The sequence below is a fragment of the Centrocercus urophasianus genome, unplaced genomic scaffold (assembly GCF_019232065.1).
Source record: "Centrocercus urophasianus isolate 14NV4802_14NV808 unplaced genomic scaffold, USGS_Curo_1.0 seq_12, whole genome shotgun sequence".
Lineage (NCBI taxonomy): Eukaryota > Metazoa > Chordata > Aves > Galliformes > Phasianidae > Centrocercus > Centrocercus urophasianus.
Genome location: NW_024884364.1, coordinates 16,944,107 through 16,958,796, shown reverse-complemented (window position 1 = coordinate 16,958,796; position 14,690 = coordinate 16,944,107). Strand labels below are relative to the sequence as shown.

Sequence of the window (14,690 nt, the reverse complement as noted above, 5' to 3'; positions counted from 1 at the left end):
TACAGGATGACAAGGGGTTATTCTCAGTTGTTGGGGTGTAAGAGAGAGTGGGAATATACAGTGCAGTAAATGCTTTGGCTACTTGTTTCAAAGCAAAAAAGCCTTGTTTTTTCACTTAATACACTCTCTCATTTAAGTGTGTCCACAAAAGGATTTAATCTTAAAAAAATATAACGCAGAGAAAGTCTGAAGTATTAATTAAGTGATCATTCTCTACTTTTTCCCATCAAGCTATAAACTCTTTATGCAATAGCTAAACCTACCCAAACCAAACCTTAAGGCATGCAATGAATTGGCAGGAAATACCTTTTATAACTAGCATTAGAAAATGTCACTTGAACTTAGCACCTGTTTAAGGCAGTGGTACACTGAAACCAAGAACATGTGAGGAGCCATGTTGACACCTCAGTATTGGTAAGCTTATTCTACCATAAATAAAGACAGTAGCTATGGCACATCTTTCATATCTTCAATTTGAAAAGACCCAAGACTACTTGAAGTAGTTCAGTCGGAGATGTACAGCATCTGTGATCTTGTCCCTGAATATCAGCCAGTTTTTGGAAGGCAGCTTTACAGTCCTCATCTCACATTCCTCTGCTGCCTTCCTGGATCACTCACATTTACTGACAGTCCTCCAGGATCCCATCTTTGGCCATAAATAGATACTCAACACTGTCAACACTGCAAGCTTAGGATCACTTCTTCATGTTCTCCTCTTCCTCAAAGTTCTAACTTCTTTTTGATTTTTAATTTAGTGAACTCAGTGCTCAATGCTGGGGGTGGGACCATGTAATGTGCCTAATGGCTCATCATCTCATAAAGGTTAGCTCAGTTAGATAGCTAGATGGGCTGGGGGTATGGCACGTATGTAGACAGGCTGAGGCAAAAATCTTTCATGAGCTACAGCTGCTGACACAAGCACTGTAACCTTTCTTCATGAGTAACACACAGGATTTTTTTCCTCATGCTTAGGGTACCTACAATGGGGATTCCCTGTTAATCATTCAGTACAATGCAGACTGTAAGGGCACAGCATAGGGAAACTGCAACTACGTGTGCTATTTCTAAAGCATTTCTGGTTGAGTGATGCCTAATAGGTTCCTTGAATTTAGGCCTTCAACACTTCAGATATATGCAATAGCATTTTTTTCTTCAACATTTTACAGTGAAATCCGGCCTTCTACACCAAATTGCATCAGAAGCTGTCTAGCTTGTAAAGGAATCAAGTGTTTTACCTTTTTTTTTGTTTTGTTTTGTTTTGTTTTTTAAGCAACAAAGTACTTAAAATAAAGCAAAACAGAAATCCACAGCTACACGTGGAAAAACTTTACCGGCACTCATGGTGCTCCTTGATAATAGAACTAAAGGCATTCTGATGCAGACTTGTCTTCACTCTTTTTTCCCTTTGTCTTCTGTTGCAAAACCAAACTCTCACAACTTCTTTCTCAAGATTGAGCCCCTCAGCCATCCTCATGATTTCCTGAGAAGAAGGTTTGCTTTGTTCTCCAAAGTGCCTCTCCAGGGCTTCTTTGGCAGCAATACTGGATAAAGAGACAAAATATCACTTTTAGGAACTTTTCTGACACATTCAGGCTTTTTCTGTAGTACTTCTGGAAATCAGAGATGACAACAGCAGTTTTTAGCAGTTATGTTTTCTAAAAATCAAATATCTGCTATAACCTGTTCTCAGTCAGCAATGACTAAAGTTGAACAGTACCAAAAAAAAAAGGTAAAGTAAGACTATTATCTTTGCGTAGTGTCAGATGGAATTTGCTTCCTATTTTTGTTAATATGTTCTCAGAAATGAAAGTATCTGCAACGTTTTTACATTGCCACAACAGGACGCAACTAAAGCTGGCTTAAGCAGTAGCTGTAATTTCTTCGGACACAAGAGGGCACTTTATGCATTATACTGGAAATAATGTGCAAACGTGTGCAATACCTGCTGGAGTTCCTGTTATTTCAAATGTAGTATGTTGGTGGTCTTTCATTTGTGTGTGCATTTTGCAATATTTAGCAACATTGCCCAAACCAGCTAATTAATAGTGTAATGTTCTACACGCACAGAGATGTATAGATACCTTACTGAGAGAGCCTGGAGAAGGTTCTGGGGAGACCTGGTAGCAGCCTTTCATTATCTAAAGCAGGATTGTAAGAAAGAAGGAGGCAGACTCTTTTGCAGGGCCTGTTGTGATATGACAAGGGGAAATGGTTTCAAACTGAAAGAGCAGAGTCTTAGACTGGACGTAAGGAAAAGGTGTTTTATAATAAGGGTTGTGAGCCGCTGAAACAGGTTGCCCAGTGAGAAGGTGGATGCCCCATCCATGAGGACACTCAAGGTCAAGCTGGGTGGGGCTCTGAGTGCCTCATCAAGCTGTTCATTGCAGGGGAGTTGCACTGGATGGCCTTTAAGGATCCATTCCAACTCAAACCATTGAGTGATTCTACGATTATTTTTTTACTGAGAGTTTTTTAAACTTCTAATAACAATAGAAAATTAAATGGCTTCCACAGCTGTAAATTACCAGGTCCTTCAAGTCCTCAAACTGATGTGCTATACGCCTTCAAAGAAATAGTAAACATTTTATATGTTTTAATATACTGGGTATAGTCCTGAGCTTCCACTCAGTGGTCTGTGCACTTGACAGTCTGCCATATTTAATAGCCTCAGTGTAATGAGGATAGATATAAAAGCAGAAATAATAATAAGCTTGATTTCCTCAGCAGTTGTGATAAAACAAGAACAGCAAATCCTATAGTGTTAGTGGAAAAATCTTCAGGAGGCTTCTCTAGATCTTGGGAAACACCTGAACAGAGTTGCTCTGAAATCACAACTATGTAGGTCATAGTGGGTAAGGGTCTGGCACAGTCCTTTCTTACTTAAAGAGAAGCTGAGGATGGCCTTCCATGAGTAAAGTTTTGTCCCTAGTGAGGTGCTGTGATTAGCAAATGAGCAATGAAACGTTTTACATTCCCTGTTCACTCCTAGCTGAGAAGCATCCTCTTCTGGATCTAGTTTGAAAGACAGAAATAATTCATATCTTCATTTTATTTCTTATATCAAAGGCAATATAATTCAAAAAAGCAAAGCTCAAGTTGAATATGTAAGAGAAGAAGGTATGAGTTGTCACTGTGGGGCTCAGATTGAGTGGCTACAGAGCAGCCTATATCTCTGGGAGATGGCATTGCACAGAGGATGTGATTGCTATTCAAAGAGCAGGCACTTTGCTGCAAGAGGTAGAGCCTCGCAGTGCTAAGTTTGCACCCTAAAGTGGCCAAATCCCCTTTCTATGGAAGAATGCTGCAGCTACTTGGAGGCCCCCCCTTGAGTGAATTCTTCTTCACAACAATTACAAGAGTCTAGGATACTGAAAAGAAAATGGTGTACCTCACCATCTCTTGTATCATGTTCTTTGTTTTCCTTATTTGGTAATTGTATTTCTATGATTAATCACCAGCCTACTTAATTTCTGTATGGATTTGAGGCTAGACAGGTGGTAGGTGTTGGCTACCTGAGATGAAAAAAATAACGGGAGAAGAAAGTTCCCTAGCAACTCAACTCTCTCTCTCTCTCTCTTTTTTTTTTTTTTTCATACAGCTCAAGAAAATGCTTCCTTAGGAACTCTAAGAAATTAAGGAATCCAGCAGCAGAGAACAGAGGTGGAGATCCACTATCACCTGTAAAATATGCCCTCAGATGTCCCAGATATTAATTTCCCGGAAAATCATGCAAGTTCATTTGAAATGATGTAGAACTTTCCATAAACAAAACAAAAACAAACAAACAAACAAACAAACAAGGGGGGCCTGCACTTATTTCCTATACCAAAATTGTAAAACTGGGTCAGAATCTGAATGTTTTTTTCACATGGAAGTATGTTGTCATATTTTGAAAAGTCTCTAATGGGGAAATGTGTTGTACTTGGAGCCCATTGGGGTTTCATAGGGAGGTGTGTTTTTATTTTTCACTGAAATGTTTCAAAATAGTTTATCCTTCATTAGCTATTCACAAATAGAAAACAATGCTTTGATTTCAACCCCCCAAAATGAAACCTCTTAGCTAAAAGCATTTCTAACATGTAACCCCATAAATATGTATAACCTTATGGTGGTTCTGCGCTTCCTCTTCCTCTCGTTCATGCCAACTTTTTCATTGTATAAAGCTGTATTAAAAACAAAACAAACAAAAACAAAAGAGCAGTTAACTTCCACAGGGGACGGAAACTGCGTGCAGTCATCACTGGAAAAAAAAATTTGCCTTTGTTTTAAGACAAAAGAAAGTGTAACAAGTAATACTACTGAATAAGGAGAATAAGTATAGCTCTGCACCAGAGTTATACTTTTTACTTTAAGAGTCTTGGTCATTTCAACTCCAGCTGAAAATGGTTATAAGCAAAAGCAGCATGCCAGTGGTAAAGCTGCAATAGCACTGGCACTGCTTCTATGCCCACATACATGGGGAGACGTGTCACTCCACTGATTTTACATACTTTCCTCATCATTAGCAGCAGGATGCAACCTGGATCCATTTCCATACCCATCAGCTATCTCACTGTCTTCAGAATTACATCTCTGCCTTCCATCCCATTTATTCATCCCCCCCACCCTTGCTTTCTAGAGCAAGGTTGCTTTTCCATACTGTGCAGCTTACGCCTTCACCAATGCTAACAAAGTCAGCAGCTGCTACACACTGCAAACACCTTACAAGTAATTCTTACAGTGTGCTGACCACATTAGGAGAGTTTCTGGTTTCATTTGGTTCAAAGGAAACTGAACTGCATGGCAGAAGCAGCTGCTTAACAATGTTTCCTACTGCTGAATATAATGGCAAATCCAAAAGGCAGTATTAAATCTCTTTCTTCCTGTTCTGGGTGAGTGCTGCACAGCGGCAGACCTGGCTTTCTCGGTCACCTCCAGGCATGCCACTTCCCCTCATCTCAATTCAGTCTCAATGAATTCAGATGAAAAGGCTGTCCCTTAAAATGACCTGTTTCCTTTACATCAGCCAACCTGTTCTCAATCAGCTTAGCCCAGGGAACACCAGAACTCTCTACTCATAGAAATTAACTGGGCAAAAGGAAGGGAATCCTCTAGCAGCAAAAAGATCACATTAAAAAAAAATAATCCCTATGCCATACTATTCTTCTTCAGGGCTTTAAAGAGCACTGCCTCAGCTGAACATGAATTCTGCACCCTATGCCCACATCTTAAATGCTAGGCACTTGCAGGAAGTCCTCTGCTAGTGAAGAAATCCAGTTCAGTGCTGCATGGGCTGCCCTGCAGATCCCAAAGTAGAGGTAATGACTATGAGTACAGGAATGGAACTAGCTCACTGCAATAAGACTGAAGAAAATGACTTCCAGCAAGCAAGTGGTGCTTCTGCAGTTCTGTAGTCTCCATGCCTTATAGTTTTGCCCCTCCAAATATTTTTTGCTCACCCAAAAAAAACCAAAATTTAATACATGCCATCAACACACCTTAATATCTAAAGCTAGTGAAGCAAAACTCTCAGTTTATGGAAGGCACATATTAGTCCTTCAAAGTATTTATAGGATTGTGATCTACTTGCAGTAAATATGTAGAGGATTTCAATTCTACCTCCCACTTGTTCTGCTTCTTCCAGCCACTTGGACAGTATTGATTTCAGTTTGCATGCATTCTTAAAGCTCAGCTGCAAGTTCTCAAAGCGGCAAATGGTAGTTTGACTGAATTCGGAGCCGTGCACAGCAGCCAGTGCTTCACCAACGTTGGTTTGTGTATAACCTGTCAAAATTAAGAGGAAAAAGTCACTCCAGATCTTTCTACAGAAGGTGACCGTTCTTGAGCCACTGAGTCCTTCATTGTGGACTCTTAGGAACCTGGTGTTCCTGTGGTGCATGCACTCAGCAATGGTAAGGCCACACCTCGAGTATTGTGTTCAGTTTTGAACCTTTCACTACAAGCCTTTGAGGCTCTGGAGTGTGTCCAGAGAAGGGCAGCAAAGCTGGTGTGGGGTGGTGTGGGGTTTGCAGCACAAGACTTATGGGGAGCAGCTGAGGGAACTGGGATTGTTCAGTCTGGAGGAGAGGAGACTCAGGGGAGACCTTATCACTCTCTACAGTTGCTTGAAAAGAGGTGGTGGCGTGGTGGGAGTCGGCCTGTTCTCCCAGGTAACAGCAATAGGACAAGAGGTAACGTTCTCATGTTGCACCAGGAAAGGTTCAGGTTGGCTGTTATGGAAAATCTATTCTCAGAAAGAGAGATCAGGTGATGGCACAGGCTGCTTAGGGAGGTGGTGGAGTCACCATCTGTGGAAGAGTCCAAGAATCATGTGGATGTGGCACTGAGGGACATCGTGGGCACAGTGGGGATGGGTTGGTGCTTGGACTGGGTGATCTTGGTGTTTCCAGCCTTAGAGATTCTATGATTCTGTGATCATTTTGTAGAGGTCCTGGGCTGACTTTCATTTCACCTTAGGCTGTGCCCAGCCTTCTGCTGATTTCATAAGTTTTACATCTCTGTGATTAGGGATCTCAGAAATATCCAGATACCATACATTTCTGTAGGTGATGCAGTGGCATTAAGCTACTCCTTGTCAGCCCTGCTGGTCTCCTGTTATCTGTTCTGGTGGCTGTACTTTACTAACAGGCACTGAGGACCCCATTCAGTGCACCAATCAATCTGTCTTGTCTTCCTGCCTGCCTACATGTGAGCCAGGATGGGTACAATCTTTTTAGATGCCAAATATCTCACAGGGCTCCTTTTTGCTTCCCGTTTGACTGCACTAACTGTGTTTCTCGGTCCCAGATCCACAGCCCATTTTAACTCTGTCTTCTCTCATAAAGTTCAAACTCAGATCAGTTTTCCTCTGCAAATTACATTTTTCCCACTAACACAGTAAGCTCAGCCTCACTACCTCTGAGCCATTTGTTTACATCAGAGCAACTTTTGCTCCCTCACAAATTACTGCATCAAGATGCAGTAATAATTATAGTGATTAATAGTGTGGGGTCCAGATAATCTTTCCTGTGCTGCATTTGACACTAAATACATGATACACAACAAAACTACCTAGGTTACAGATTTTATTTTAAAATATAAATTTCTGCTTTAGTCCTTATTTTTATACTGCAAAGTGGAACACAAGAGATTTCTAGTGGTTGAGATAAGGCATAGGTATCTGTAACAAACATGTAAACTTTTTTTCACATTTATAAAGGTGATTTTTTGTAGAAGGATGCCCTAAAATTGTAATGATACAATATAATTTTATAAGCAATAACATCAAAATTGTAGTATTTTGTTTGGAGTACCCAATATTCAGCTCACCAGAAACCCACCAGTGCAGTTCATCTCACATCATCCTTGCTATTTATCAGGCAGCATCTGGTGCTGTGGCACCAGAAAATAAAACAGGAAAAAAAGTTTCCTTCTGGTGTGAAATATTTGCCACGGACGTCATCCATCTTGCATACTGAAGTGACACTGCACCACCTTGTGTGATGGAGCACTTCATGGGGAAAGGAATGGGTACAAAAGATCAGCTCATGGGCTGCTCTCAGCTGCAGAAAATCTGAAACTATATGAAATAACATACCTGCTACTGAATGGAACTTAATGAACAAGAATAAATTTTGTTTGCTCTTGTGAACAAGACAAATAATTCATAAAGAAGGAATATTTAAAGTTACTTTTGTCACACTAAGATGCTAAAAGCTGACATTTATTAATTCTTCACAAGTTTTCTAGGAATGGAGAAAGTTAGTCAGACCAGGAGGATTAAAGTTATGATGAGACAAGTGCATGGCCCAGACCATAAAATATTTAGAAATAATAGGTATCTCCTTGGAAATTTTCAGCCTTTTGTTGGCTGGCTAAAAGCACATACCGAGTTTAATTCTCCGCAGTTTGAATTCATTAGCAAATTTCTCCAGTTCCCTGATTTCAGGGGAATCCATGTCGACGGGCTCTTCCACAGACTTGCTTTTCCTGCGGAATTCCTGCTTGAAGTCTGAAGCTGTGGGATCATCACTGAGGAGGGTCTGGTGCACGGGTGTGAAGCTGTGGCCCAGGGCACAAGAGCTGGCACTCAGGGCATGCTCAGGGAACTTATAAAGGCAAGGAGTCAGGCTACCTGAGCAAAACCCAAAAGAAAACTAAATATTAGTTATTCTGCAACACTATAAAAAATGTGCCTTTGTAATCTCATAGCCAAAGATTGTAATATTTTTTTTCGTAACATGTGAAAGGCTATGCAAGAGAGATGATAAGGATCTTCCACAAGACCCAGTCTTTCTCTTGTCCCCTTATACAAAAGCAGAACAACATCTACTTTCTCATACCACAGCCATCCCATTGCATGTGCAAATTGTGACATAATCAAATTAGATGGCAGTCCAGATTCCAACAAACTCTAATCCAGACATGATGTCCAGACCAGATACTATGTAGGTCAATCTGGATGTAATGCCTCCTATTTATTTCCACGGACACTGTAACAGAGCAATAACACTACTTGGTAGAGCAAATTCTCAGTTACAAGATACTAGTTTTCAGCATACTCACCTCTGTTAGCTATGCATTTTCTTCAGTGATGAACAATAGCCTCTATGTCAAACTAATAGAAATCTGCACCAGCAGAAGTGACCCACTATTTCACAGCTGCTCTGATGATGTCATTGCTAGGAAAATGTTGTCTATGCAGCCCATCTTCCATCAGCCCAAACAGATGGAAGTCAAAAGACTCCAAATGCAGACCATCCAGAACATGCCTTGTCTTCCATGTCACCGTCCCTACTGCTGAAATGTACCACCCACTGCCTCACTGTGCTCACATCCACTGTTTGATCTTCATAAACATTCAGCAAGCATTGATGAATGTCAATGTGTGCCATTTTTTCCACATGGAAAAATTCAGTGTCACACTTTTCCTTCATACGAACTTCCATGTCAGACATCATTTATTAGACTTTCCCTCTGCTGCCATCTATCACCTGGTGGGAAGGTTCAGCCTCTACTGCCATACCATCAACATCTGCTTCTGACATCATGGGCCAACATAATAAAACAGGAGACATTACTTTCAGAACAGCCCTTATGTTTTGGTAAGGTTTAGGTAAGGTTTAATATAAGATTTTTTTTTTAGGAAAACCCAGAGAAAAACAATGACCATTCTAGCTTAAAAATATATTGCTTAAGGATAAAGCTACCTTGTGCTACTTTTTGCTCATGTTTATCAGTCTTAACAAGGAGATTCAGTCGGAGTGAAAGCTCTTTTTTTGCTAGGTATTGCACCTATATAGAAAGAATTTCTAAGCTGAAGGAGATAAAGCATACTTATTAGGAAGAAACTAGAAGTATGAAACCTCCTTAGTGTTACCTGAAATGAATGATAACGTCTAAGTCCCCAGGAAATCCTCAATTTTCTAAATGACACAAACGTTGGCAGCAGAACTCAGAGCTTCATTAGTAACCCCTCCACATTCCTCCTCTACTTGTTTTCTTTACTGCTCTGATAGCTGTCTTTAGTATTAGAGGTTCTACCCCATTGGAATACATTATACATTTCACACAGGAAATCCACGAAAGAGATTTTTCCAAGGAATAAGAGGAAATACAAGAAAAAGAGAAAGACTTGCTTTGCAAAGTGCTGACACCATTTACTACATTGGGATGTGGCATGCTGCATGTTTGTAAGATGCGACTCTGGGAGAGACTTGCTGACAGCATCTCTGGAGTTGCAGGCTTGATGCCTAGAGAAAAAGAAGGATATTAAAGGAAAGAAAGGAGTAAGATGAAGATGCATTTATTTTGGAACAAAACAAAATAAACTTCTGAGCAATACCTGTTTTTAATATCTATTGTTTAATACCTATGGATTTTACCTGGGGATCTGAACAGTGCAACAGATGTGGATTTATCCATGAGATGAGAACTTCTGAATATTTGCACTACTCTCTGTCTCTAAGAAGTCCCTATGCAGATATATTCATTCATGCTGATTTACTGTAGTATTTTCATCAATCTTAAGTGAAATCAAACATGGAGTTTGATCTGGATTATCTTCAAGTAACATTTATCTTCTGGGTTGCATGTTAATTTGGCTCTAGACACTGTTTCACTGAAGGCTACTTAAAATTGCACAGAGTAACTTCATTTAGCCTAGGACGTGACTGGGATGCTAGCATACCTTTAAATATTAAAATGCATGATCATCTGTATGAATGTAATTTATACTGCCTTATAGGATTTGGAAAATCATACACTGACTGAAAGTGTTTCTGGCTTTAAAGGCTATCCCAATGTCTTTAAATTAGTAAAAATTATAAGAATAAGAAAATAACTTTCAATTGTAGCTCTCTGTTTCTAACCTTGATCCCAAATTTTGTTGGAATTAAATACAGGTTAGTGCTCATTGGTACTACTTACTATGATTCTATACACACTAAGTCATCTTAGGTACAGAATATTTGCCTTGATCTTCATGACAGAAATATGGCAGCTAAAAGTAGCTTCAGCAAACATTGTGTAGATTCATTGCTTTGCCTTTTCTCATACGATTCTGGTATTTGGAGACAAAAGAAATAGTAGGCTCCAGGACCATAGATATTGGTAACAACCCCATATATCAGATAAGTCATTCCTAATCCCTCAAAAGGAAAAGTGGACATAGGTAAGTGAAAAAAGCATCACTGTCCCCGTCTTAAAGAAAGAAGTAAGACACAGAGTGATGTGCTGAGATACAGAGGTTTAAGTTTAAGAAACTGAACCCTACTTTGCTAACCTCTTTTGTAGCGCCTTAACTCCAGTCCTGTCTTTAAGCAACTCTTTTGAACTTATTCATCTAAAGGAGAGCTGACCAAACTCATTATGCTAATAGTTCATTCAGTTGAGGCTGCCTCTTACCTGTCATCACCCCATAGGTAGAGGGTTGATTTCCATAGTGACAGGAGGGCACAGAGTAGTGAAGTCCTGCTGACACATGTCCCGAAGTCATCACAGCAAAATGGAGTTGGGAACATTTAGGAGTTTGTATCAAAGACAAAACAGACGGGACTGGTAAGAAAACGCATGAGGATTCAAGGTACATCCTTTCAGTTCAGAGGTAGACAGTATCCTTGTATCTAGCTCTCCTGCAAACATTAACTCTAGGACATAACCATCTGGCAATCTCTGGGAAGCGAAAGTCAGCAGTTTATAGATCAGTAAGATGAAGAGATAGGTATTTCAGGTCTACGCTCAGTAACCTCCCAGTACCTGACGAATCAGACAATTTTTTGTTCAGTGCAAAATACATGATTGTGTTCCTTGTGTAAGTAGGCAGCAGAAATATACAGTGCCCTGTAACAACTGTTGTAAAGAGTAATATTGTAAACTCATATTTGTGAACGTGAAAACCTGAACTTCAGAGCACACATTCGATGTGTTCAGAGCAATATGATTAATTAAGGATTAGTATCTGTTTTTTAGAACAGTGATCAGAACTGTAAAATGCCATTTACACATTTACGCATACAAATGCTACTGGAACAGTCATACCTGTACAACTGTAAGTTCATCCAAAAGAGAGATTGAATTAATAATACCCATGCATGCTGAGCAACGCAACTTTTCTTTTGAAATAATATCTAGGAGTTTACTTGTGGGTATTTGTTTTTCTATTGTTATTTCATAATCCATAATCTATATAATTGTTATGCTTAAAAATTGCCGTTTTCAACTGACTAATAAAGATTTAATACAAGGTAGGGAGGAAGATGCTATTTGAATTTAATAATATCAACTTAACTGCAGAGAGGACACTGCAGAATATTAGTTTATGATATAGTATAATTCTTGAACAGAAGTATACTCTATTTAAGAATACAGGATTATTACATGCTTTTTAATGAATTTCTACATTTAAGTTACGTCTTTATTCAAAATTCTCCTGTTTCTACTCTTTTGCACAAGTTTGCTTTATCTGTTTCCACCAAAATGTTATTATTTAATGCAATTTCTGGATCCACATATGAAATTCCGTAAGCTTACTCATTGTAAATGGCACCCTCAGTCACTTCTGTTCTCAGATGGTCACCTGCTAGATGTGAGGCTGTGAAGAGAATTCTACTGATAACAGTGGTCCCTGAGTTTTAACTACAAAGTATGGAAAACCTAAAACACACCTGTGCATGTTTCTTGTAGCTCTGCCAGTCACCACATATATTTTTTGTAGTTCAAGATGGATAAATAAACAATCTAGAAAATACTGCTATGACACAGATAAGTTATTATGGCCTCAAAAAAAAATTTAATTCTGTTATTCCCTACTACAGCCACTATCCAACAATTGTGTTAGGATATTTTGAGCTTCATGCCTGGAGAATGAGATTGCATTATGTATTACTGATGCTCAGTTTTCACTATTTACATGCTTTTTCATATTGTTAAAACATTTTATTTCCGATGCACTTCAGCAAACGGATTCTTTTTGGGATTTTGAGTAAAGCTCTTGCCTTACCTTTATGTAGATTCAAATAAAGCAAAGCTATTTATATTCCTGAGAGTTTTCAGTAGCTTCTATATTGCGGAATACCACTTCTGAAGATCTGAGGCTGCAAAAAAACTGTCTCCCTGTCTCTGACAGTTTATTGTTTAAATGCAATTATTTGGATTATTCACACAAACAAAAATTTCCAAAATGTAGATGAGATTTCTGTCACCAGTTTTGAACATTAGATGTTATTTTATTCAGGAGGTACTTAGGTTTTCTTTCCCCTCTTCTTGGAAGCCCTCACAATTAATATTACACCTGTTTTAAATGCGTTTTCTGTCTAAAGTAATTTATGTCATCAAAATTTGTGGTTGCACAGAAAACAAACTTTTAATTATTTACATGACATCACTGAAGACTATGTAGGCACAAAAAAATGTCAGCATTAAACCTGTTCTGAGTTACTGTAATGACAGCTGACTTTAGCCTAATATTTTAATAAGCTGGGAGAAAGCTAAAATTTGACTGAAATGCAAACATTTAGAGTGTTCCTGATTTACACATGATGCAGCTTTATGAAAATGCTTCCACTCTGAAGTAGTTTCAGACTCGCATAACACCGATATCAAACACTTCAAATATCATAAAACTTGATGCACACATATCTAAAAGCACTACAAATGAGCGTTACAGAGAGCAATATTATTTTTAAAAAGTACCTGTGGAGACAACACTGGTCGCATGGTTAGAAACGGGCAGGCACTCTGCTGCGCTGTGATGCATTATCAGAGGCAGGGAGGGAGAAGAGTCAGAATTCAAGGGTACAAAATTGTCGGATGAAGCAAACGCTTGGCAAGTCATGCCCTCAAACAGGTGAAAGGCAAAGAGCCACCCTTCCCCGTTTTCTAACTGATCAGGTCCTGATCGATTAATGGCAGCTCCAACTCTATTCCAGTGTTTGCACTTGTATATACATATACAGAAGGACTCCAGAGAACAGGGAGGTCGTGTGCAGGTATTTATACCACTAGAAAATCCCTTTATCCATTTTAATGTTCTTTTCCCAGCAATATTGCTGTCCTGCTATAGAGCCTCCTTCCTTCCCACACAAACACAATACATGTCCAATTAGCGGGGGAGAAGAAGAGGGAAACCAGAGACATGATTTGACAAATATATTCAATTAGGTCTTTTGTAAAGAACAATGACCAGAAAAAAAATATATAAAAACTTTGTCTCCAAAGTCGGTAGCCATCAGACAGGTACGTTTAATACTAAGTAGGTTTCCACAGTTAACACCTGCCCCCAGAATCTCATCCATACAATTGTGTGGAAGACAACCTGGCTGAGAGCTCAATCAAAAGTCTGCAGAAGTCAAGAGTCATAGCAAAATACTCCAAGGTTAACTTAATTCCCAGCAGTTACGCGTTGATCACTTGTCTTGTCATACAAGTATAAACAGGAGATGCACAATATGAGGCAAGAGGAAGCTGCTGAGAAGATAGCTTTACTTAAGCAAGATCTGCTAAATATTTATCTAACATAAACTCTTGAAAAAGCCCATAGTAATACATAAAATTCATTTACAACTCCTATTGTTAATTTATATTGCCACTGCATCTACAGTCTCATCCAGAGTGTTATAGCCTTTATTGTACTAGATAATGAGTAAAAGCAGAATATTTTTTTTTAAAAAATAAATCACTGTTTCAATAATTTGCTATCATGAGACTGGAATGACTTCAGAATAGTAAAGAGCATTCATATTAACCTGTACATGATGAAAAATCACTGCAGTACCCCAGAGTCACATATTGTATGTGTATGACAGGCTAAAAAAAATGAAGCAGATGGTCCATTTCATTTCCTTTATTGTTTAGGAGGTAAAATGCACCGATTTGAATTATTTTCTTGTACTTTTTTTTTTTTTTTAACTACAGATAGTCAGAACATAAAGATGGCAATACCTTGAGTGTAAGCCTTCTTTTGTATTCCAAACTTGTTCAAATACCTGAATTAGGATTCTGCTGGAACAGACTTCACATATGTTGCATAGGAGAGAAAATATATTTTATTGGGTTTTTCTTTTTTTTTTTTTCAGGTAGAATTCTTGATATTATCTTTAAATGTATTTTTTGAAAGGCTGTGTTTATGAGTGCTGAGAAATTTCAGAATTACAGCATATAGCTAATCACATATGTGATTTAGCAGTGGTGAAGCTATGTTTGTAACCACTATC

At 38.8% G+C, this 14,690-nt stretch overlaps 1 protein-coding gene across 2 annotated transcripts; it reads right to left on the bottom strand.

The window, feature by feature from the left end:
* Window positions 1-1,327: 1,327 nt before the first annotated feature.
* On the bottom strand, window positions 1,328-13,312 carry POU1F1 (POU class 1 homeobox 1). Of its 2 annotated transcripts, none has more exons than XM_042810531.1 (6): window positions 13,171-13,312; window positions 10,885-11,034; window positions 7,868-8,113; window positions 5,599-5,763; window positions 4,103-4,163; window positions 1,328-1,541 (listed from the first exon to the last, which is right to left on the bottom strand). In XM_042810531.1, exons 1-6 carry the CDS (start codon window positions 13,310-13,312, stop codon window positions 1,328-1,330), a joined length of 978 nt encoding a protein of 325 aa, XP_042666465.1. The 2 variants fall into 2 exon arrangements, with proteins under 2 accessions (XP_042666465.1, XP_042666466.1); XM_042810532.1 differs by having other exon boundaries at window positions 10,885-10,953.
* Window positions 13,313-14,690: the final 1,378 nt, after the last annotated feature.